This window comes from Drosophila grimshawi, unplaced genomic scaffold, assembly GCF_018153295.1.
Source record: "Drosophila grimshawi isolate 15287-2541.00 unplaced genomic scaffold, ASM1815329v1 contig_1367, whole genome shotgun sequence".
In the NCBI taxonomy this organism is placed as follows: domain Eukaryota; kingdom Metazoa; phylum Arthropoda; class Insecta; order Diptera; family Drosophilidae; genus Drosophila; species Drosophila grimshawi.
The window spans coordinates 3,835,288-3,858,323 of NW_025062889.1; the positions used below are offsets into that span (position 1 = coordinate 3,835,288).

A 23,036-nucleotide genomic window follows, 5' to 3' on the forward strand; every position below is an offset into this window, starting at 1 on the left:
AATTACAAAATAATGCGTTTTACTCAACCCACCGCCCCCTCACCGTTTCTCCCTCGACCCACCCACATATCTATATCTTGAAGCAAGTTGAAGTAGCGTTAAAAACGCTTGGGAAAACGGTTCAGACCGAAAACGAGGTTATGCGGAGCATAAATTTCCAATGTGTGTTTTCGGTTGCGATAAGATTTCTCGATGAGTTTCGTTTTCAGTTACAGTTACCAGTTATCGGAGCAGAAACAGAACCAGCTGCAGAAATTGGTTTTTAGGAAGTTTAGCTTGGCTAATTTGTGGAGGCTACTCAACGAGGCTGAGGCTGTGTCTGAAGCGCCTTCTCCCAATCTCGAGAGGCCTCGAGACTGGAGTCAAGTGCACCCTGGAGTGGTTAACATGTGCTAGAAGGGAGTGGTGAGAATGGTGGGTTGGACTAGTTGGGTGGTCTTTAGCGTTTTGTTGAGGGTTTTGTTGTGGCGCCAAACAATTAAAATGCTACTCAAGGGTGGCAAAGGGTTGATTAAAACAATCGAAACTTCAGCAATGAAAGAGATGTTATCGATAACCAAACTCACTTTGGAGAGTTAAAATTGTGAAAGATGAAAGGGAGTGGGTTAAGTATAAGAAAAGAATAGGTTGAGTAGGTAGACGTTAATCATTATGTGAGAAGTACATAAAACAAACTAAAGAAGTACAAAAAACAATGGGTTGATGGATTAAGATGAAAGTAACTGAAAAGAATGCAAAAACTACAAGAGCTTATACGGGATAGAGCTAACTTTATAAGTGCCACAAATGGGTCAATCAGCCAACAAGGATAATAGGCAAGGAATTTGCTCGAACACGAATTTGCTCGAACACGAAACCAAAAACTCATAATAAGTGATAAAATTTTAATTAAAAATAATTTTCAGAGCAGCCTAAAAAAAGAGCACAAATTGGAACACAACTAAAAATAACAGATATATAACACAAGCATAATAAATCAAATCATATCAAACTATGGAGACAATCAGCTCTAAGATTATTAGGACGCTTTAGAAAAGAAGGCAGTAAATAAACAAAGCTTAAAGGATCACAACAAACATAAATTAATTAAATCAAGTTAATAATTCAAAAACAAAATCTCAGATTATGAATGCGGGGCAGGCAAATAGTAGTGAAATATATTCTGATATAAGTAGTTGGAGGTTGCTAAGATATTTTCACGAATTATTTACAATTATCGCAGTAAACTAAACGTGATATTTACGAGTGGCTTAAGATGAGCCATAAATAGTTGAATAGATTCCACAGTTGAGCAGGTGTCGGCTCAATTGAACTCGTTTCAGTTGCCAGTTGCCTGATTTACAACCTGACCTGGCACAATAGTATAATAATAATAATAATAATAAGAAAAGAAACAAGCGCCGACGCAAAACCAAAACCAAACAAAAATAAAAAACACCAACAATAAATTCAATAAATTGAAAAAGGGGGGCGATTATGAATGAATGAATGAAAGAATGAATGAATGTTGCTGTTATGTGAAATTGAAATATCAAAAGTGAGACAACAAATCAAACATGATAAATTACCCCAGAGGCGACTACCGATCTACGCAGGAGACAAGACAACAGAGAGAGAGAGAGAGAGATGGAGAGAGAGCGAGAGAGGAGGGCCCTAGGCTGTGGGGGCGGGTGAGGAAGTAATAAAAAAGGCGCGGGGAATTGTTTGACAAGTTGTAAACACTGGTATGCAATTTAGGTTCTTCTATGTGTGTGTGTGTGTGTGTGCAAGTGTGTGTGTTTGTATTTGTGTTGTATCTGTTAAATACAATATTGATTGGCTGTTATCGATAACGATCCGCAGATAGTGATACAAAATACATATACACTTGGAGAAAAACAGAGACCTCTACTTTAAATAAGTTATTTATGTTTTTAAAATAAGTATATATTAATCAACATTTAATTAAATTATTTTTGTGAATACAAATCAAATAACTCATTCCTGAAATAAGAATTTCGCACTCCACACTATATTTTAATTCTCTATCGTTTTCCTTAGTGTACTTGCGCTGTTTTTGACTAATGCTCTATCTCTTTCTCGCTCTCTCTCTCTCTCTCCTTATTTTTCAGGTGGTGATTTCAGGTGCATTATGTACAGTAGAAGATTACGTAATAATGTCACAGTGTGCACACAACAAAGCCATACACCTAGCTGCGGAAGGAACAGTCTCAGTGACAGACATTTCACAGATACGTAAGTACCCAATCAATTTACAACTTCCCCAAAAAAATTTACAAAAAAAAGAAAGAAAAACCCAAACAAAACACAGCTCAAGTGCGCTTGTAATAAATGTAGCATATTATGAGGCCTCTCCTCTCTCTCTCTCTCTCTCTCTCTCTCTGTCCCCTTCCTCAACCCATCTCGCTCTTTTTGACTTGATTTTTTATTTTTTTGTTTATTGACACGTCTGCAGGAAATGCCTTCACATTCCGATTTTGTTGCATCTAATTTAACAATTTTGTTGGCAGCCTTTCACAAACAATAACTTCAACAAAAAATAAAAACATTTTTCAGTAGTTGTTATTGTTATTGTTATTGTCATTGTTTTCTTGTTATTGCCTGTGTCTGCATGATGAAGTGTCTCATATTTTTCCCAAAAACCCTGCCACTTCCCTTGGCCTAAAAACAAAGTCACATTACTTTTGACTATTCAATATTTGTCTCAGTTATTAACTGTGTTGCAAACATGTTCAACTGTCACTCAGCTCATCAATCTCACATGCCTCAAAGCATTTCGATGGGAAAGAACTTAGGAATTCCATGAATGTTGCTAAAGTGCTGCTTATGAGATATGAATAAATGTATGAGTCAAATACGTAGCTGAACAGAAGCTACAAAAATATGAGTCAGAAGTATTGAATATATAATCAGAACCTAAACCTAACTTCCAAAAAGAACGAGTGTCTATTTTAGGCACACCGAAGATTCCATTATTTTGTATTTCATATTTTATAAATTAAAACATTCGAAGGATTATTCTTAGGAAACATATTAAAAATAGTATGGGATAATATGAATAGTATGGCAAGATATATTAATGAACAAAAATAGAAAACTTCAATATATATTTGTATATTCATTAAATCATTGTATATTTAATACTTGCAATTTTCTATGTCACACTCTGTAGCCAAAGTCTATTGAAGAGATTTTTGTAGACCAAGCTGTTGCCACATTTCTGCATCTCTTTCGGACATTTGGCGCATAAAGTGCCAAATTTATGACTGCAAAAACGGCTGCAAGTAAAAATAAAAACATTTTTTTCCGCAAAACGAAACGCGTCAACTTTCACTGGACTTTGTTGGCAGGCCGCAAAACTCAGCCCAGAGTCCATTTCACGTTGCAACCCGCACAATAACAACCAACAGCCGTACCAGGGCCTAATTAGAGCCGCTGCCTGCAGCTGTCCCAAATAAAAAGAAAAAGATACACTCAGATAAGGGTCGCAGCACGAGCTACAGCTAGTATTTCCCAGCAGGACCTTAAATTTATATATATACATATATATTCCAACTTCTGTTACTCGACAATTGTTTGTTTTTGCACATTTTCAAGCAGCACGACAAATTTTTTTCTTTTCTTTTTTTTGAACAACAGGTGTAAAATGCGTGAAAATTCCAGCTGGTATTTAAAAACAAAACCAGCAACAAGAAAACCCAAAAACAAAAGGAGCAAAAAGGGCCGCAACACTTATAGCTAATGTGTGAAAAGTTGCTTTGTCAATTTGCACGCCCATCGAAGGCTGCTTTTCATTCATTTGCATGAGAGACTGCGTTTTATGATCGGCAGTAGTCCTGGTAGTCCTCAGGTAGTCCTTCCTGGATTATGTATGTTGCTTTTATGAATCAAAATATGTATTTTTAGGGTACACTACACTAAGCTGCCGGGGTTTAACCCAACTCACACTTGTACTCAAACTATTTGCGGGTATTTCCAAGCCAGCCAAAGGTTGTTAATATGAGCTCAGCTTATGCGAAATTACTGGAAAATTCAAGAAAAATAAACTATGGGCATAAAAGATACAGACAGCAGTAAAAAATATTTCATGAAGTGTATAAAATTGAAATTCTATTAAATCAATATCAAACTTTCTAGATAATATTGAATTTAAGATATGTATATTTTTATGATTTTTGAATTCCTTACAACACGAAAGCTATGTACCACATATTTCAGTTCCCTTCTCAGCAATATTTGCACCCGCATCTCTAGCTGAACCGCTCCTGTACCTTATTAGCCCAATCCAGCGAGCCCCGTGGCTAATGAATCTTGACATTTCAATCAACGCACTTTCACTAACCCCCCTAGGAAAATAGAGAAAAGAACCACAGAATAGACCACAGTAAAAACCAACGCAAACGAGCGCTTTCCACAGACTTTTCTGGGGGGGAAACCCGACAATAAATCACATGATTTAATTTGGAGACTAACGTGAAAAATGCACACAAAATTCGCCCTACTCAAAGGCGAAAAATGTTGAGGTCGCATATAGAATATCATACAAATATCGAAAGGGTAGCAAACTGCTGAAGAAAACCAGCACTAAGACTATAACTAGGGCTAGATGAGCTCTCTGGGGCAATAAAACAATTTATAGCTCATCATGTGCGGTCATAAATTTAAGAACGCAATCATTTCGTTTCTGAAATGCTGTCCCTTGCCCCTGTCCCTGTCCATGCCACTTCCCCTGCCCCTGTCCCGGTGGCAACATTGTCTGATGTCCAGGGCGTTGCCCAATCAACACCTCCTCACCTCCCCCCCACCCAAGAGAATTACCGCATGTAACAAGTTGCAAGCTGTTAATTTCGTGAACAAATAGACAAGGGTTCCAGGTCCCTAGTGATCATTGTTTTTAATATGACGACTCTGGCCTCTGGCCCTCTTCGCTATGTTTTCGGCTAGAAGATTTGATTTTTCAATGGAGGTCTTTTTTCCAGTCGGTCTATGTTTTTTGTTTGCCTTGTAGTTCATTAAAACTGTTTAGCATTGTTGGGCATCGTTGAAGGCTGCCCAGCGCCAGCGACAAGATCAATCAAAGTTTAAAATAAATAAAAAAAACAGCCTCAAAGTAAAGTGAGATAGCTTTAATAACTTTATGGGCAAGTTGCTATTTTTGAGCAGCTGATTTGAATATTATAATCATGTGATATTAATATGAATAGGAAGCTTCCATTAATTAAATTTTTCGCTCTCAAAGCTTTTCTACACGCAACTCGAACTTTATTGTTTTAAAATTCATCTATTTGATCTTTCTATTATATTATTATCAAGACTTTAATTAGATCAGACTAACCAAATACAATAAAAGTATTTTTGCTCTCATTTTGTTTATTTAAAATCTGTCCCTACGGAGAAAATCATTAAATTTTGTAACAACATTTTAAAAGTTTTACAAAAAAACCGGAAATTAAAATATACTCCCAGTTTATTCATAGCTCTGTAAGCAAATGTTTTATGCGAGACATTATCTATAGCTATAAATACCAAAAGCATCTTTACAATAAATTTCAATTAGTAATCTGGATTCTTGTCAGGGAAATTCCTTGGGTCTATAAATCTAATCATATTTAAATACAAGACTCTGTTTACTATTTAATTTAGTTTATAAAAAAGCTAAAACTCAATGTCAAGCAAGTAAATATTATAACTAGACACAATATACAAACTAACGACCTTTACAAGAAAGAGAAAAAAGAAGAAGATGATTTTACTCAATGAGTTAGGTGATAATAATGTGGGAAATATTTAGCACCATCATTACAAACATCATTAAAATTTAAATAGATGTGTTTAACATGAAAAACCCGAAAAACGACAATGTATGAAAGTTTTTCGACAGAGCTCGAAAGGAAATCATGCCGTGAAAATTCCAAGAAATAGCACATATTTTTTGTTGGTAGGGGTAGGGGTAGGGGTAGGGGTACGGGATTAGGGTAGGGGTAGTCATTGAACCTGCTCAGCAGCGCAGATTCATCAATTAACGCCCCGCAAAGAGTTCGACTCTGGAGTGGTGCAGTGGTGTGGCGGTGCGGAGTGTGGTGCGGTGGTGTTAAGGGGCGGTCACTTCATTAAACGCCGTCCAAGTTGTGGACAAATAAATGCATTTCCGTTGCGCACAAACAAATTTCCAAGAGACGCCGACGACGACAACAACGTTTGAAATTCTCAACTGCATTTTTTACCTACCGCGCGAGACAGAAGAAAACGAAGAAGAAGAAGTAAGGAGGTGGAGAGAACGGTTAAAAAACATGGTCAACAACAAAGCTGAACAAGTGTACCGCTTGCCGATCGTCAGTCGTCCGTCCGTCCGTCCGTCCGTCGAGAAACTCAACTCGGAGGCAGGTTCGACAGTTTTTCTTCTTTTGGTCAATTGCTTCTTCTTCTGCTGCTGCTGCTGGGCTGACCGCCATTGATTTCCACTTAACGCTTCAAAACTCAAGTGGCCATTTCAAGTTTACAGTTTACAGTAAGTAAAGGGAGAAGAAAACATAGTCAAATGCGCTTTCTTGGCCTCTCCATTCCTTCGTCTCTCTTCTCTTCTCTCCTCTTCTCGTCTCGTCTTGTCTCTTTCTTCGTTTCGTTTTCAATCGCTGTTTCAATATTATTGTTTCCCACAGTTTCCCAACTTGTGTCTTGGCTATGAAAATATTTAAGCGCCAATTTGATGTAGTTTTTCCCCATTCCCTCGAAAATCAAATCCACATTCCCATTACAATGTCCAAGTCCTCTCTGCCCTCTCTCTCTCTCACTCTCTCTCTCTCTCTCTCTCTCTCTCTCTCTCTCTCTGTGTGTCTCTTCTCAGTTATGCTCTGCTCTGCTCTCAACTTGAATTTGAATAACAATGGCTTGTTTTTGAACTTCGGCTTGGCTTCAAAGCGTTTTTGCCCTCTTTGTTTTTCTTGCTGTCCAGCATCGATCTCTTCACTTTTTCTATTGGTTAATGAGCGTTTGCATTTTTGATCCATAAACGCTTCAATGGCAGGAGCTGCCTTGTCAGCAATTACGCACTTCAGTCCAGCGACTGACAAAGGAGCTGTAACTGAAGCTGAAGCTGAACTCACAGCTCTCGCAGCTAGTCAATGCATTCATTGAAATCAAAAGTTCTTAGAATTGTCTACTCCTCTCTTACTTTGTATTTTTTTTTTGGAGCGTGAGAACATATTTGGTTTAGTTTTGATAAAGTTTTGTAGTAGTGTAAAAAGTTAGACTTGCTGGAATTACATAATTTTCTAATTTAAATGTAGAATGTATCTGGACGAAAAGCAGTGATTGCTTTTGATAATCAAAACAGTCATAAAAAGTCTCCACGAACGCGTTTTGAGGATATAATCTGAAGATGATCGCGTTTGCAACTTGAAGTGTGAAATTAATATAGAAAAAACACTGGTTTTTGAAAATTAGTTTACTTGTGCTTCTTCTGTTCAGATTTGGCAAGTTATGCCTCTAGAAAGCTTATCAGATCATTATATAAATTAACCCTGTAAAACCCAACAAAGTTGAACGAAATGCTAATCAAGATTGATATTAATCATCACATAATATCTTACTTATCTTATAATCTCCAAATGCAACATAAATAATATATAACTACACAAATGCTAATCCCAAACAAAAAACAAAGAAAACAAAAATAATAAAAATAAATAAATAGTCGTAATACTTTTTATGCCTATCCCAACAAAACTAGTGGCAGCTGCTGGTGCTGCTGGTGCTGCTGCTGCAGCATTTGCTTTATGATCGATCAATAAAAACCAACCACACAATGATAATCTGCTGGAGATGATGATCGGGCCTAGTCGTAGCACACTCCAAGCCATTAAATAGTGCATTTTACGAGAACGACAAAAAGATAACTCGGGGTGGATATATATGAAAGAAATGCCGACGGATTAAAAACAAAACGCCGCTCGGCGATGAGCAGCTTGATCAACGGCGCAATAAATTCATCAAACAAATATCGCTTGGCTCTGTTGGCTAAGCCGACTTTGCGTTATAATCGACATGAATATTAAAAAAAAGAAGAAAAAACCAACCACAAAACTATAATCAGTGCGATATGATCGGACGGTCGTCCATGCCCCGGAAAACATATCAATCTCATGTGGATCAGACGGAACGATCGACATCAGCCACCGGTTGTGGAACCTTTTTTTTTTGGTTTTTTTGGTTGTTTGATGGTTCGAGCCATTAACTGGCTGCAGACGACCTAATGGACATGATCTTTCGTCACTCCCAGCAACAACAAAAGGGAATGCACCTTTTTCTCTTTTTCTTTTTCTTTCTAAACATGCCACTTCGTCTCTTTCTCACTCACTTGCTACTTATCAACGAGTTCTAAAGTGAACAAGAATCGATAGAAGACTCGGTTTTGATCATGATCAAGGCGTCTGCTGCTTGTTGTTGTTCGACCTGTTCTTGATCCCTAAATACCCTTTAAATTGTACGTAATTCCCGCAGCACGGCATTTATCATCATTATTATTATCGTACACAGCGACTTGTGCTGGAGACACTTCAAATCCCATGAATAATTTGTAGCCTGATGAGATAGTCATGTTCTCTTCCCCTTTTGCGGTATGTGGCAAATGAAATTTATATCGAGTGGAATTTGTGGAAAATACAATAGGTTATCATGTAATTATTCCTCTCTATTGTTCTGACTTATATGTCAGTTGTTGGCAAATGTTATAGCTACCAAATCAGTCATACACAGATTGTATATATATTTTAAAGCTGCTCTGAAAAATAAAACGAAAGTTATTTTGAAACAATGGAGGATCAATCGACGAAGGTGCCACCGTTAGATGTCCTAAGCGCAACCTTTAAGGCCGTATTGCCCACGGAACGTAATTATTTGAGTCACTTGCCACAAGTTCACCGTTCACTCAACTGTAATGAACCCAAGTTGAATACTCAAATGCAAATGCTGCGTAACTCGTCGGGTCTGGGATCACTTGTTAAAATGAGCATGGATCGCTTTATTGCTCGCCAAGTGGGACGATTGCCATTCTTATCGTCCAGCAACCTAATGGATGACATTCTGACTGGACGCATCAATGAAGTGTCCTTTGATGACGTTTGGAATCAACCCGACGACATTAAGGACATCATTCTGCCACATGTTGTGATGGAAAAGTCTTTGGGCATCCATTTGTAGATGGAAAACTATGTTGAACATATCAATTGCGATTTGTTAATTTAAGGAGCTTGAAGACCATAGTCTACCTCCCATTATTGTTTTATGTTGATAGAGTGGAGAGTATTATCTAAAAAAATATAAAGAAATTCTGTCTTTAAATACCGCATATTTTATAAACCTAAACAATTTTCACATTGTCTTTTTTCACATATTATTTTCTCAAAAATAAATAAACTGTCAGCAAAGCTGTAAATTATCACCGAATTAATGATGATATTTTTATGCCACAAACAATTCACCGGCTTAAGGTCAAAAATGTTGCAGTTGATGCCAAACAATTTCCAAGAATTGGCCAAGAATGAGAAAAGACAGCAGGAAATGTCGCAACTGAGGGCGCCAACAGAATTCCAGCTAACAAAATGCTTAACATGTGTAGGTAAAGTTTTAGATATTTCTGCTAGATATTTATGTGCTTCAGATTGGCCAACAGCAGCCCCGACAGCTGTCAGCCAAGTTGGCAGCGCTGAACGGAAATGCATTAATTTGTCAGTTTGGCTTGCGCCGCACCAATAAATCAATTCATTTACAAGGTGATACAGCCACACACCCCGGCACCACCCAAAACGCCAACCCCCACTTCCCACTCAAAAAAAAAGGGAGACACGTTCCGTTCTGGGAACAGGCACTTTGCAATTACGTAAAGTATTCCAGGCATCGCGTGCAGCTATGCAAATTTCGACTTTTTGTACTCATAAGTTGAAAAGTATATATAGTATATATATATATACTGCCGTTTAATGAGCTTCTGATGTTGCATGACTCAAACCTGGCTGGAGTTTCTCGGTCTTGGCCTTCTTCTTTTGCCACTTCTGCACTTCAAACACACTCCCTCCTCCCCTCATGTAAATGTACTTCTGTATGACTGTGTGTGTGTGTGTGTCTGTGTGTATGCATAATGAAAAGCGAAAAACTTGTGTATTTAAGCAGTTGTTAATGTGCTGGGGCAGTTGGCAGGGCGCAGGTATTTTTTCGGCACTTATTTCTTTGGGTTCACCAAAAAATTGCGTGTCTGGCGTTTGTTTGGGGCACATTTAGTTTCGGTGCTGCACGCGACGCCTTCTTAATATCTGTTAGACGTCTACTGCCTCATGCAGCTCAAGGTGTGCCAGTGTTGAGCAGCGTTGCGAGTTTTCAATCACTGTTTTAAGGTGATCACGATTAAATCGAGTCCATGCTGTGATCAGCCCATTTAATAGGTTTATTAAGATCAGAATCTTAAAGGTTTCCACCTCTAAAGCCAAAACAGTTTCAGTTTACACGAAAAGCTTGTCATAGTGTTGACTAATGCAGTTATTTTTGGACTAATTGTTATAAGCACTTAAGCTTACATAAATGTATATTATATTTAAGTGACCGATTATCAAGCAAACTCAATGCTTTTCTCTTGCAATTCCAAAACAATTCATTCATTGCTAAGCTTATCTACCAGTTATCAGTTTCCTACCATTCACTAACTGTGAACACACTCGCATCACTATTCATGCACTCATTCGTATTCGTATTCATATTCGTGCAGCTTGTATCTTGACTAAATGACAATGCGTGCCTGCCGACACCTTACTGCCTGCGAAGCATTTGTAGCTTTTGGTAATTGCTCATTTGGTTGGACATTTGTGGAGCGAGCAGCCGATATCTAATAGTTGGGGGGGAGAATGGGAATAGTCATTTGATGGCATACAATTGGCACATCATTTGTAACAGGTAATTGCTGGTGAACAAATACAATAACAATAATGGTGTAACTTACGTAACTAAGTCAATTTTGTTAAGAGTGGGAGGGAGGAGTAGTTAGAGACCACCCCGGTAGCTGTTCCAAATGGATTTCCTTGGAATACCATTAACCGATTTCCGGCTGGCAAAACCAATCAATGGCCGTTTGGACTCTTGCCATAAAATAATGCTTTCAATAATTTTTAATAGAGTTATACGCTTTTAGCTGCTCCCGTTGTCGCTGGACGCAGTCGGGCAACAAATACAAAAAGAAAACCAAAAAAGCAGCCACAAAAATCGAAGGTAAAATGTTTTCTTATCTCATTATTAAAGGGACGCGGCAGCCGACGCCGACTGAAAAGATTTGCAGGTAAACAGTTGACCGCTTTTGGCCACATAAAATAAAATTCAGCCAAAAATAAAATACAGATAGGACATTGACCGAGGCGCGTCTGGACAGCAGCCACAGCCAAATCCAGAGAAGAAGCCCAAAAACAAGCGGCTCAGTGACGAGAAATGCGAAGATTAGCGCAAAATTATTAAATGAGCTAAAGCGCCATGAAGAATACAGAGTTGCCAAGTGAATAAGATGCCAGAGAGTGAGATAGACAGAGAGAGAGTAGATAATTAAGGTTAAGATTGGGCCAAAAATACCACAGAGAGGGGTCAACAAGAGCATAAGGTCAGGTTGATATTAGAAAGGAGATAAAACTACAATTATACTCCGATTTGAAACTTCTAGATAACATGAAGGTACACCATTTTCGAGTTAAGGCGAGAGTTACTGATATAATGTGCTTTGAAGATTCATCCGTATTGTCTCAAAATCTGCAGATAATGAAGTTAACTTCTCAGTCTAGAATGTCTCTAGTTTATTCCAGAAAAGCATCCATTCGGCATACTAAGTTTAAATTTATTCCTGCTTACGAGTATTTCATTAAAATATCAGCTATACTAAAAAAGAAAGCGCCAATGGTGCTCTCATAGTAAACGCTAGTTTTTTAGGGAGTTTCCTACACCTACCTATTTATCATGCCTCAAAAAGCCACAGCCACAAGCACAACTTAATCATCGTACAACGTCGCGACGTTGTCAGTGCAACAATTCAAGTTTATTTTTCCAACGAATCGATTTGCAAAAGGCTCCTAAAAACAGCAAATGGGGCATGGGCCAGGGGAAGTGGCAGGGGATTGGGGTATATATAGTAAGATGAAGGGTTCCGATGTGTGTGTTCGCATAATTTGCTGTCGGCCAACGGCGCTCGAAACATTTTATGAGCATTTTACACCTGAAGCCTTAATTAAGGTAAAGCTAAAAGGGCAAAAAAATAAAAATAAAAAAGCAAAAAAGAACATTGAAATGCAACAAATGGCAAGCAACATTGACAGTTGCACAGCAATGTCACTCAATGTCAGCATTTCAAGCACTGAGCTGGCCCAAAACTAGACACAAGACCAGAAAGAGACAGGCAGACAGACAGCCAGAGAGAGACAGAAAGAGGGGGAGGGGGGGAGCGGTAGTTGTCCTGGCCCGCAGAAAAACAAACAAACGTAAAAGTAGAAATAATGACGAGCGAAAAACAATAAAACAAAGCCAGAAACAAAAAGCGAAGAAGAAGCAAAATTTACAGACAATAAAAGGCAAAACAACAACAACAAGAACAACAAAATGTATATCAGCCGGCCGCACTTAGCACCTTTAGACCTGGTCAAATCCTGTTTTTAGCCTGGCCACACACACACACACACACAGAGACAGGCACAACTAGGCAAAATGCAGACAAGGACATGACGTTTTTATTATGCCTACAATTTTTACTTATTTCTTTTTTTTTGCACGTGCGGTGGGTGATGCTTCTCTCTTGCTCTGCCTCTTGAGTGGTCTGGCAGGCGCTTTGGGCCAAAAGCAAAAGGCAAAAAAAAAGAATTGTTAAGACAGCAGACAGACAGACTGATGGAGGCGCCCTGCCGCGTTACATGAGCCAGTCCTCAGCAAAGATGCCGTTTCTAGGATGCGGCCCAAAAAGGTTCTAACTTTGTTTTATGGCCAACGAGTGCGCTGCACGTAAATCAAAAGGTGTTACCAACCACGAGGGCCCAAAGGACTGAGCCAACTGCTGCTCCTTCTCTCTCTCTCTCTCTCGCTCTCTCTCTCGGACTATCCCTGGAGGGTGTTAAAATTTGTATAGAATGTGTTTTCTTATTGTTGGTAATTTTTGCTAATTAATGGCGTCATTAAAACGCTCTCATCTTACCCATACCTCGGACATGTTAATAGTTCGCCCTAGACCTCTATAATAATTATGTTGTAAGTGCTTGCGACACGCCCCCAAAAACGATGCGAACCTCAAGGCAAAGTAAAATTGGTTGTTCCTTTTTTTCTCTGCTTGGTTATAGTTCATTTGGGTGGTCCACTAAATCGTTTCAAGTGTTGATGGCCAAAGGACGAGAGGTCTAGTTAGGCTCAATGATGATTGGCAAACACTTTGTAAGGGAAAGATTCAGTTGAATATTTTAATAGGTTTTTCTTCTGAATTGCTATTTTCGTTTATTTTCGAAAACGATTTTACAGATCTAATTCAGCTGTATATTTTAAAAGTTGTTCTTCTCAATAGCTATTTTCCATTTCTTTCAATAACGATCGAATACATCCAATTCAGCTAAATATTTCAATAGTTGTTGTTCTCAAGACTTATATTCGAATGCACTCAATAAGTTTCTGTCTCTAGATTTCGCAATTTCAAAGTGTTTGCTCCCCCTTCTAAAAGCCAATATCTTTGCAATTACCAAACGCGACACGCGCAATTACCAAACTCTTGAAACCCTATGGGGTAAATAATTAAATCAGAAACTCACATAAATTATTTGCTGGTATTTCGGCCATATTTGTGCAAAGATATATAAATATGGATTGCTGCATATTACATGGGCCATAAAGTGTCGTTTATCAGTTGTCAAAACATGAGTTGGTCGTGCTCCTAAGTGCATTCAATTAGCGCTTGTTTTTCCTGCGACAGACTCCCACGCTGGAAAAACAGAGAGAGGAAAAAAGCGGCTTCCTGCTGGGTGGATATTGGCGAATAGTTATGGATACTTATTCATTGGCCAATCGATGACAATTAACACCTGTCCGCATAAATCAGCGACGGATATATCTTAATTTATGCTGACGTAATCCATGTTTCTGCGCGTATCTCGAACATAATTCACTCACCTTAAATGCACACACTCTCCAACACACAGACACACACACTGAGTGTGTTTTGGAGCTTTGACAAACAATTAAAATTGTCATAATAACTCAGCGACTTATGAAGGTAAAAAACACAAATCCACAAAAAATTAATGAAAATTATAAAAACGAGAAAAGTGGCGAATGGAGGCAAATTGAATTTTGCATACACTTGCAGAGAGCAATTTGAATAGCTTTGAATACTTTTCGATATGTGCTTTGCGGAAAATAAAAGACATATTTAAATTAGAAAAAGATCTCAGCAAACAATACATTATTTTTTTAAATTAATAAATAGGAAGTGATTGATTTTCAAAGGATAGTTTCTGTGCGAGTTGTGTGCAGTCAAATGTTGACAACAATTTGTTAAAACATAGTTAGTTAAAGTAATTTGTGATTTTTAAAAGAAAAACCAAAAAGTTATTCATAGAAGAGCTTCATTTTTGATCATTAGTTTCTATGATTTTTTATAATTTGAAGATCTAGCTGACTCCGACATGTATATCTATTGAGACCCATAGTTTCTGTGGCAACAATATGATGTGGGTATCTGGCTGCAACATATAGTCACATATAGCCAAAGTTTCATCTAAAATTCCAAGCATTACACGCATTATCACAAAATTAAAGTACTCCACGAGTGCATTTCAAAAAGCGGAAAAATATTTGTTTAAGCAAATGGCTGTTGGCCTGTTGCAATTTGAGCGCAGTTTTTTTTTCGGTGCTGTATGTAAAGTGTAAACAAGTGGCCCACCCGTGCCATACACACACACGTGTGTATATAGATAAAAATATATACATATATATAATGCTTTAAACTTGCATTTGGTATTTAATGTTGCCGGTTGACACTTTTCAAGCGGACCGAATTTCAAGTTGTTTGGCTTCGGCGCATTAGCGGGGCCATTTCAAGTTGGCTAACACGCAGTTTAAACGGTTTGTAAGTGACTGCGTTTGCACTTAATTAATAAAATGCACTTTGTTGCAGGCAAATACTGTGTTGTTGTTGTTTTTCTGTTTTTTGTTGCCACATGTTGCAACCTGGAACTGCGCTTTTGGCTTAAGAAACGTCCTTGCACGGATGCAAATAAAAATTAAAAAAAAAAACGCTGCTGATTTATTTGTTTTTATTTTAAATTAATTGCTAGCGACTGCCCAAACTGCGCTCTACTGACCCCAGCTGCCCCTGCCCCTTCCTCGGTGCGCAGTTAACTTAATTAAATGCCAGTTTCAATTTATTTTTCATTTGCAACCACAACAATGAAAGCGAAACCGCAGCGCGAGCTAAATAAATAAACAATAAAGAAACTTCCCCAAAGCGATTTCTTTGTTGTTGCTGCTGCTGTTGTTGCTGTTGCTGCTTTTGTTGTTGTTGTTGTCGTCTGCTGCTGCAACTATCAATGTAATTTTACATTTTCGCTGCAGTCAGCGGCAATTAACTGTAAATAACATGCCGCCTGCGTGTGGTCGCCACAACCTTCCTTCTTTTTTTATATTTTCAATATAAACATACACAAAAAGGCAGCAGTTATTAAGTTTTATTATTGCTGTTGTTTTTTGTTGCTGTTGCTGCTGTAATCGATACTGCTTGCTGGCTGTTGCTGTTGCTGCTGCTGCTGTTGCTGACCAATGCATTGATAAATGGTGCGAGCAACTTTTAATTGCACGTTTATCTTTTGCATATATCAATAACAAAAACAACAAGGAAAGCAGCAGCAGTTGCTACAATCAAGTACCATTAAATTGGCGTGATGATATTTTGATTAAAGTGCTTAAAATGTATCAATTACTGAAGCAATTTTAGCAGACAATCAAAAGCAAGCAGTTCACTTATGCAAAGCAAGCAGTTCTACTTAAATTGAATATTAAAATAAGGATTATCCCACTCTCAAAATTCATATATAATATAGATAACAACAGCCACCTAATTATATATATCTTAACTAAATAATAACACATGCATTAGAAGACATAATAATTTTAATAAATGTTAATTAAAATAAGGTTTAAACAACCTTTTTTACTACTTAATACTTAAATGTAATACTAAATACACTATTTTACTCATTAAATTAAATTTTTAACATTATTTATATACTATAAATAAGTCAACATCCATTTAATAATGTTGTTAATGCATGTCCAGATCAACCCACACACAAAACTTGATTTATGTACAGTAAATAATTTATAAATACTTCATATTGGTTTACTAAAAAACTATTATTTATGCTCGCCAAGTTCACTAATGAAACATAAAATTCGCATAAAACTCGATCACAAAGATCAAAAACATACCACATTAGATATACAAAAAATGCATCAAGTTCGTGTGGCATTTTTTAATGTGAAACTTAAACAACGAATGCGTTTCAGCATTTTCGTTTTATGACCACACATTGCACATTTTCAATCAATTTGAAAAGACAAAAATCTTATCTTAATTTTTGAACTTTTTTGTTTGTGTATTTGTGGGATTTTCAATAATTTTAATTGCACTACAAAAAATTCAATGAGCGCAACATAAATTATGAGAGACTCATTTGACCCAGAAAAGACGATGACTCCAATAAAAACAGAGATTTTTTCTCTGTTTCTGTTTTTTTTTTTGTTTTGTTCATCTACACCCACACATATGAGCTAGGCCCTTTTGGGTGTCTGCACAGACTGGGGGGAGAGTTGCTGGAGGGGAAGGGAGTCGTGCGCTAATTAACTCATTGACACTGTGGCCTCCGACGAAGACGACGACGTCGACGACGCCGCCGCCGCCGGAGCACCACAATTTAAAGTGGCGTCTGCGGTGCAGGAATCGTGCGTAAAAAGTCGAGTACGCTCCACATTAAATGGCGCTAATTGTGGCATTCGAGTTGAGACCGCTAACCCTGCCCCTAACCCTAACGGCTCCCCCTTCGGCGGGCGTGCCAATGCAATTAGCGCTCAGTGAGAAATGCTGAGGGCTCCGCTCGCCAAACCTATGACTACACTCAAAAAAATATATAGTTGCTCCAGATAATGCACAACAATTTAATTTACAAACCCCAAAAATATATTTTATGTTTCTGCTAAATATTTAAGAAATAAAAATAGATCTTTTCATTACAAAAATGTTTTCTTAAAAACAAAGTGTTTTTGAGTGTTTTTGAATATAGATTTTGTGTTTCTGTTTCTGTTTTGATTTGAGTGTACGACTCCATCTTTCACTGATAAATAGCTGCAGGCTGCACAAGTGCAACGGCTTCAAGTTGAAGTTTGTTTTCCTTTTTTCCATACATTTACTTCTTCTCTCGACTTTTTCCACAACTTCTTCATTTTGTTTAGTTTGTTTTGCTTTTGTGGGCATCGGCTTACAAAACAAACCGAAAGCCAGGCAACGACGAGCAAATAAAACGGTTTTTTTCCAGGAAACGTGACAAAACGTCAATAGCTGGCAAAATGCGGAGTAGTTCGTTGGTTGGCTGCAACCACAGCCACACCGAGAGGCGACTCGCCCGCTGCTGCTGCTGCTGCCCAATGGCGACTAGTTGATGTTTGTTGTTGCAGTTGTTGTGTTGTGGGCACCATGTGACAAATCGTAGTTGTTGTTGTTGCTGGTGTTGTTGGTGTTGCAAGAGGCAATTACTTAGTTCGCGCAGTCAAAATACGTAACGTAATCTAAGACCCCGCTGCAGTTGCGGCTTCCACTTGTGGCAGCCTCAGTGCGAGAAAGTTCTCGGAATGCAGTCGCAGATTTACAAACATTCCTGCCTCAGACAACATTCCGGGAAAGGGCCAATGCACTGTGGTGCAGCCGAGGACCCGCAACTGACCAAAACAAATCGCTATATATACATTCTCAGCTCAAGCAGAACTGATCAATACCGGGAAAGTGCAACATGTCTAATTGTGAGTATTGAGAAAGCTTACTTGAATTAAAATTCAAGCAACTATCTCGAAGAAAAATCACATGATTAATAAATCAAATAAATGCAATAAATGGACACAATAAAATAGTAAGTGATTGACCAAGATACTTTTTATTCTGGCCATAAATCTGTCCAGCATAACTCGTAACGAGTGAAAGTGAAGCAAATAGTCGAAATAAGTCTTTTAAATATGCCAAATAAAATGTTATTATCATAGAGATCACCTCCAAATCGGATGCAGCTATAACGATAAGCAGCAATTTATGCTTATCAGAAAAACGGAGAAAAAAATATAAAATATAAAATAAAATACGCCCACCAGTTAAAACTGATTTAAAACCGAAATTTAAATGCTGCTGGCTCCACGTGCGTTGAACGGTTCATAACTCTGGCTAGAAGGGGGCGCGGCATGGGGGCGAATACTTGATGCTTATCACGCTGATGGAATGACAAAGTGACCAGCTGAGTGTGCGTGTGTGTTTGTGTGTGTGCGTGTGTGTGTGACGTGCACAGTCGTAAGGTCATAAAAAACATGGTATTCCGCTCAACCAACTGCCCCCTCCACCCTCAACGCCCCACAGACGCACACACATGTGCCGCAATTAGGCGGCATTTTGACGCCCCAGCTTGTTGTCCACTTTATTATTACTTTTTTTTGGAGCCCCGGCGTTTGCCGTTTTTTTTTTTAGCTTTTATTTTATATACTCGTTTTAATCAGATTTTTGGATTTTGTTCATGCTGTGCAGTTTAGCATTTTATGATTTTTTAATTTTATGTTGATGAGCCTCATTGCTTGCATATTTGATTAAAATTGTTGTTGTTTTATTTTCTGTTTCTGTTTTTGTTTTTGTTTTTGTTTCTGTTTTTATTTTATTATTTGTTTTGTGTCGTTTGGGTTTGGTTCTTTGTCGCCTTTTGTTTTCCTGAACTTTAGTTTGTCTTTATCTTTATGTGATTAAATGTTGCTTTTTTAATGGTTCTATTCGTTACAATTTGAATTCTGAAGTTTTGATGTTATATATCACGATTTTTTCGATTTTTATGTGAAGAAACACAGCTGGTGGGCTAATATTAAATGCAACTAGCTCGAACTGTGATTTAAGATCAGATTTATAGTTCTTGCAAGTGTCTTATCATAAGAAGTTTACATTTATTACAAATGTTATGCATCTCAGATACATTTCATATTAATTAAAATTTCTAATAATATATTCTTAAATGATGTACAGATTTATTAGCTTATAAAATGCTTAAATCATTTTATATCGAATAGTATATATTACCAGCACCCAAGACTGTTTAAGTTTCGCTTAATCACAGGCCCTAAAGAACCCCCAAGACAAACACACCCACACTGAAAAAGAAAATAATAAAACGCCTCCATAAACCCAGAACCATAAGCATAACGAGTCTGAAATCAGTCTAGAGCGATAACATCTAACAATTAGAAGGCCTTCAGGTGATCGGGCTAATGTTTTATTTTGCCATATTTATGATGATGCATTTTAAGTGCACAGATCTCCAACTCGATATCGATATCAAGCGACGCCCATTCTCAAAAGCCCAAAAATGCTGGAAAAAAAAAAATATATATATATACATAAATTGAAGACTGAGCGCTAGCTAACCGAATAACAACAAAAAAAATTCCACACTGTGACTAATAACTTAATTAGAAACTCAGGCAATGATGAAGAAACAAAAACAACAACAACATCAACTTGCTTATAAAACTTAATAAGTTGCGGCAAAAATGCGACGCGTTCGTTACTTTTTATTGAGTGAAAAACAAACCGAAACGAAAAATCTTTAAAATATCTACGATCAATGACCATAAAAATTCCAAGCATAAATGCATTTTATGTGATTTTGTCGTGAAAACTTTTCGAACCAAAAACGACTACATTTTATTTCTGTAACATCGTGAGACATTAAAAATAAACATTTTAGTTTTGTCTGTGGGGCACCTCGGAGCACAGGTTTTTCTTTTGGCAATTATTGGGTTAAAGGTGGAGAATAAAATAAAAGCAAAAATAATAGGCTTAAATATATTATGTAAATATTAAAAAGCATTTACAAACTAGTAATGGCTTAATTATTTGTTGGAGTTTACCAGTATATTACATCAGATATTAAAAAAAAAAAATAGATGATATTAAAAAGGGTGTAAAATTGATAATTACATGGCTAATATGTTGGCAATTGAGTATTGCAGGTGTTATATTATATATTAAAATTAATAATATACTTTCCGACATTCTCAGCTACGCCTGCTATAGCTAAATAACTTTACCGTTCGCCAAGAGGCAGGTCTCCCTATTTCCCCCCGTTAGCTGCCTCTTCTGCTGATAACTAGCACAATTGCTCATCTGCAGCAACGACAGTGTCGTGAACTGAAACCCACTGCGTGTCCACTGGAAATGCACAAGATAAACAATGCCAGGCAAAATGCCTTGAGGAAGCAGTCAAGAACTCGAAGCTCGAAGAAAAACAAACAAATGCAGGATGGAGCGTGTCTCTAGCCAGAGTCCAAGTGCAGTGTTGGAGATGTTGGAGAAGAATTCTTGCACTCACAAGTGCAAACTTGAAAGTATATTCTCTCTCTCTCCATCTCTCTCTCTGGCATGTGTCACTAAACTAATGAAATCAATAACAACAATAACAATAACGACAAAAGGCAGGAGTCAAGCAAGTCAAAGTGCCTGCCTGCCTGCCTGCCAAAAGGTGTGAAGCACAAAAGTCACTCAAGCGCACTGGGCCCCCAAGGGCTCCCCCAAAGGGGCTTATGAAATATGAGAGGCCCACCAAGTAACCCCATACCTTACCCCTACCCTTGCCCAACCCTCCCCCTCTAGGCAAGGCGGGCGTCTTTTTGCTAAGAATTTCTGTGCATAAATTTAATTACGGGCAGCAGACAGACGACGAAGTCAACGTTTCTGCTGAAGCTGAAGCTGAACCCAGTCACCTATCAATCTAACTCGAGTGGTCTTCTCTCCCTTCTCTCACTGTGCTCTTCTCTCTCTCTTCTCGCTTCGCTCTCTCTCTCTCCCTCTCTATCTGCCTTATGCTGCTTTTCTTTGGCTGCGCTGTTGTGTGCCGCATTCAAGTGCTTTACTTATTAGTGGCTCGAAGTTCAATAGCCCTGACTCTTGAGCGGGGCGTGGCCAAAGATACATTGTTAGTTTATAATTAGTGGAGAGAGTAGGCAGCAGTGCAAGAAAAAAGACGCGCACCTACTACACACACACACACACACACACATCGGATATATACTTGAGTTTGGGTTTTTTAATGCATTTGCATCTCCATCTTTTTTTGTGATATAATCATTTGGCTGACGCAGCTGGGCAGTCTTTTAAAATTAGAACGCAGCACACCTTGTTCAGCAGATTCAGTTTGTTAACTGTTAGGCAAATATCAAACATGGCGCACTTGGCAAACACAACTCAAATACCTTCTAGAAGAATCTAAAGAGCCGAAGGCGGAGAGAAAGAATCTTAAAGGGAGCTGCTTATACAGCCTATCAAAAGGCAACAGTTCGGGCTGTTCCAAAAATAAATAAATAAAATAATCGACATATAAAACGCAAAAGAATCAAGCAAATTATTATTGACATGATTATTATATTATTAAAAATGTATAAGAAGCATTAATTAATCTATTAGCATACAAATTATAGAGAAATATTAAAAAAAAATATTATTATTTATATATTGCTTACTTTTCTCAAGAACAAATATATATGAATATATTAGCATACTAAGTATAGAGCAATACTATAAAAAATATATATTTATATATTTCTTGAATTACAAAATATTTAATTGGCATATTTTTCTCACTGTTGGAGACCAGTGCCAAGGTCAGGCGGGTGGGCTCAAAAGATCAAGCGTTTAAAGTTGAAAGTTGAAAGTAATACAGCAATTACGTTGTTATTACATATTAAAATTAGTCATAGCCCTTCTAATGAAATGATCAGGTTGCTCGGACACGCTTAGACACAGCGCGTCCGTGTTTGCATTTAATTAAAAAATTGTTTTTTTCAGCCAAATATTTACATCAATTAAAAGCCTCACACACACATTTAAAATTGTGTTGTTTTTTGTTTTTCTTTACAGAAAATATAACGATAGTCGGCCTCCCGGACTATGTGAACAACGAATTCAAAATAGCTCTGTTCGCAAAAGAAACGCAAAGATATTTGTGTTTCAACGACAACTGGAGATTAGTTGGCATGGTAAGTTCTAACCTTGAGCTAACTCGTCTATACGAATCTAAGCAAATAACACTAAGGAATCAATCAATCAATTTATAAATGCCTACAGGCCCGTGACACTGATTAGTCATGCAAATTGATTAATCAAACTTAAAACTTTTATTAATACTTACTTCCGTTTATGTTATGCTTAGGTTGTGAAACGATTTCCTGAATAGTAATTAACTTAATTCGAATTACTTAATTTAGTATTTACTTTTAAGTTCATAAATATTCAGGCGTAAATCGTTAGAAACCACTTTTAAATGGAATATTAGAATCTAATTTGAAATTTAGCCAAGCTGAACAATTGCTCATTTGTTCTAGCAAATATGCACTCAAAGATTACGCGACAATTGGGGTTAATAGAGCACATAAGTAAAAAACTTTAATAATAACTCTAATTACATCTAGTGGGATTCCCACTTTTTGATAATACCCATAAATAAATAAATTCAAATGAGTTCGCGTTATTTGACAGACTTTTATGGCTTTCTAAGCAATAGAGAAAAAAAGATGAGTAGAACAAATATAGGCTGCATTCTGGTTTCCTCGTGATTGCATCTTTATGGCGGCCTATAGAGTACCACACATACATATTATGTTTTATGATATGTACTTAGTGCCAAGGCCCCAAATGGGGCGCCTTGTAACCAATTTGATTACATTGCATTGCATTTCATTGGATTGGATTGCAT

At 37.5% G+C, this 23,036-nt stretch overlaps 1 protein-coding gene across 2 annotated transcripts in view; it reads left to right on the top strand.

The window, feature by feature from the left end:
- The window catches only part of LOC6569093 (putative GPI-anchored protein pfl2), a 69,984-nt gene that overhangs the window by 41,221 nt on the left and 5,727 nt on the right, over window positions 1-23,036 (top strand). For both annotated transcript variants that reach the window (XM_043216378.1, XM_001994942.3), the window contains 2 exons: window positions 2,112-2,235; window positions 22,202-22,320. In XM_043216378.1, the coding sequence (XP_043072313.1) occupies window positions 2,112-2,235; window positions 22,202-22,320 (243 nt within the window). The remainder of the gene's footprint in view (window positions 1-2,111; window positions 2,236-22,201; window positions 22,321-23,036) is intronic.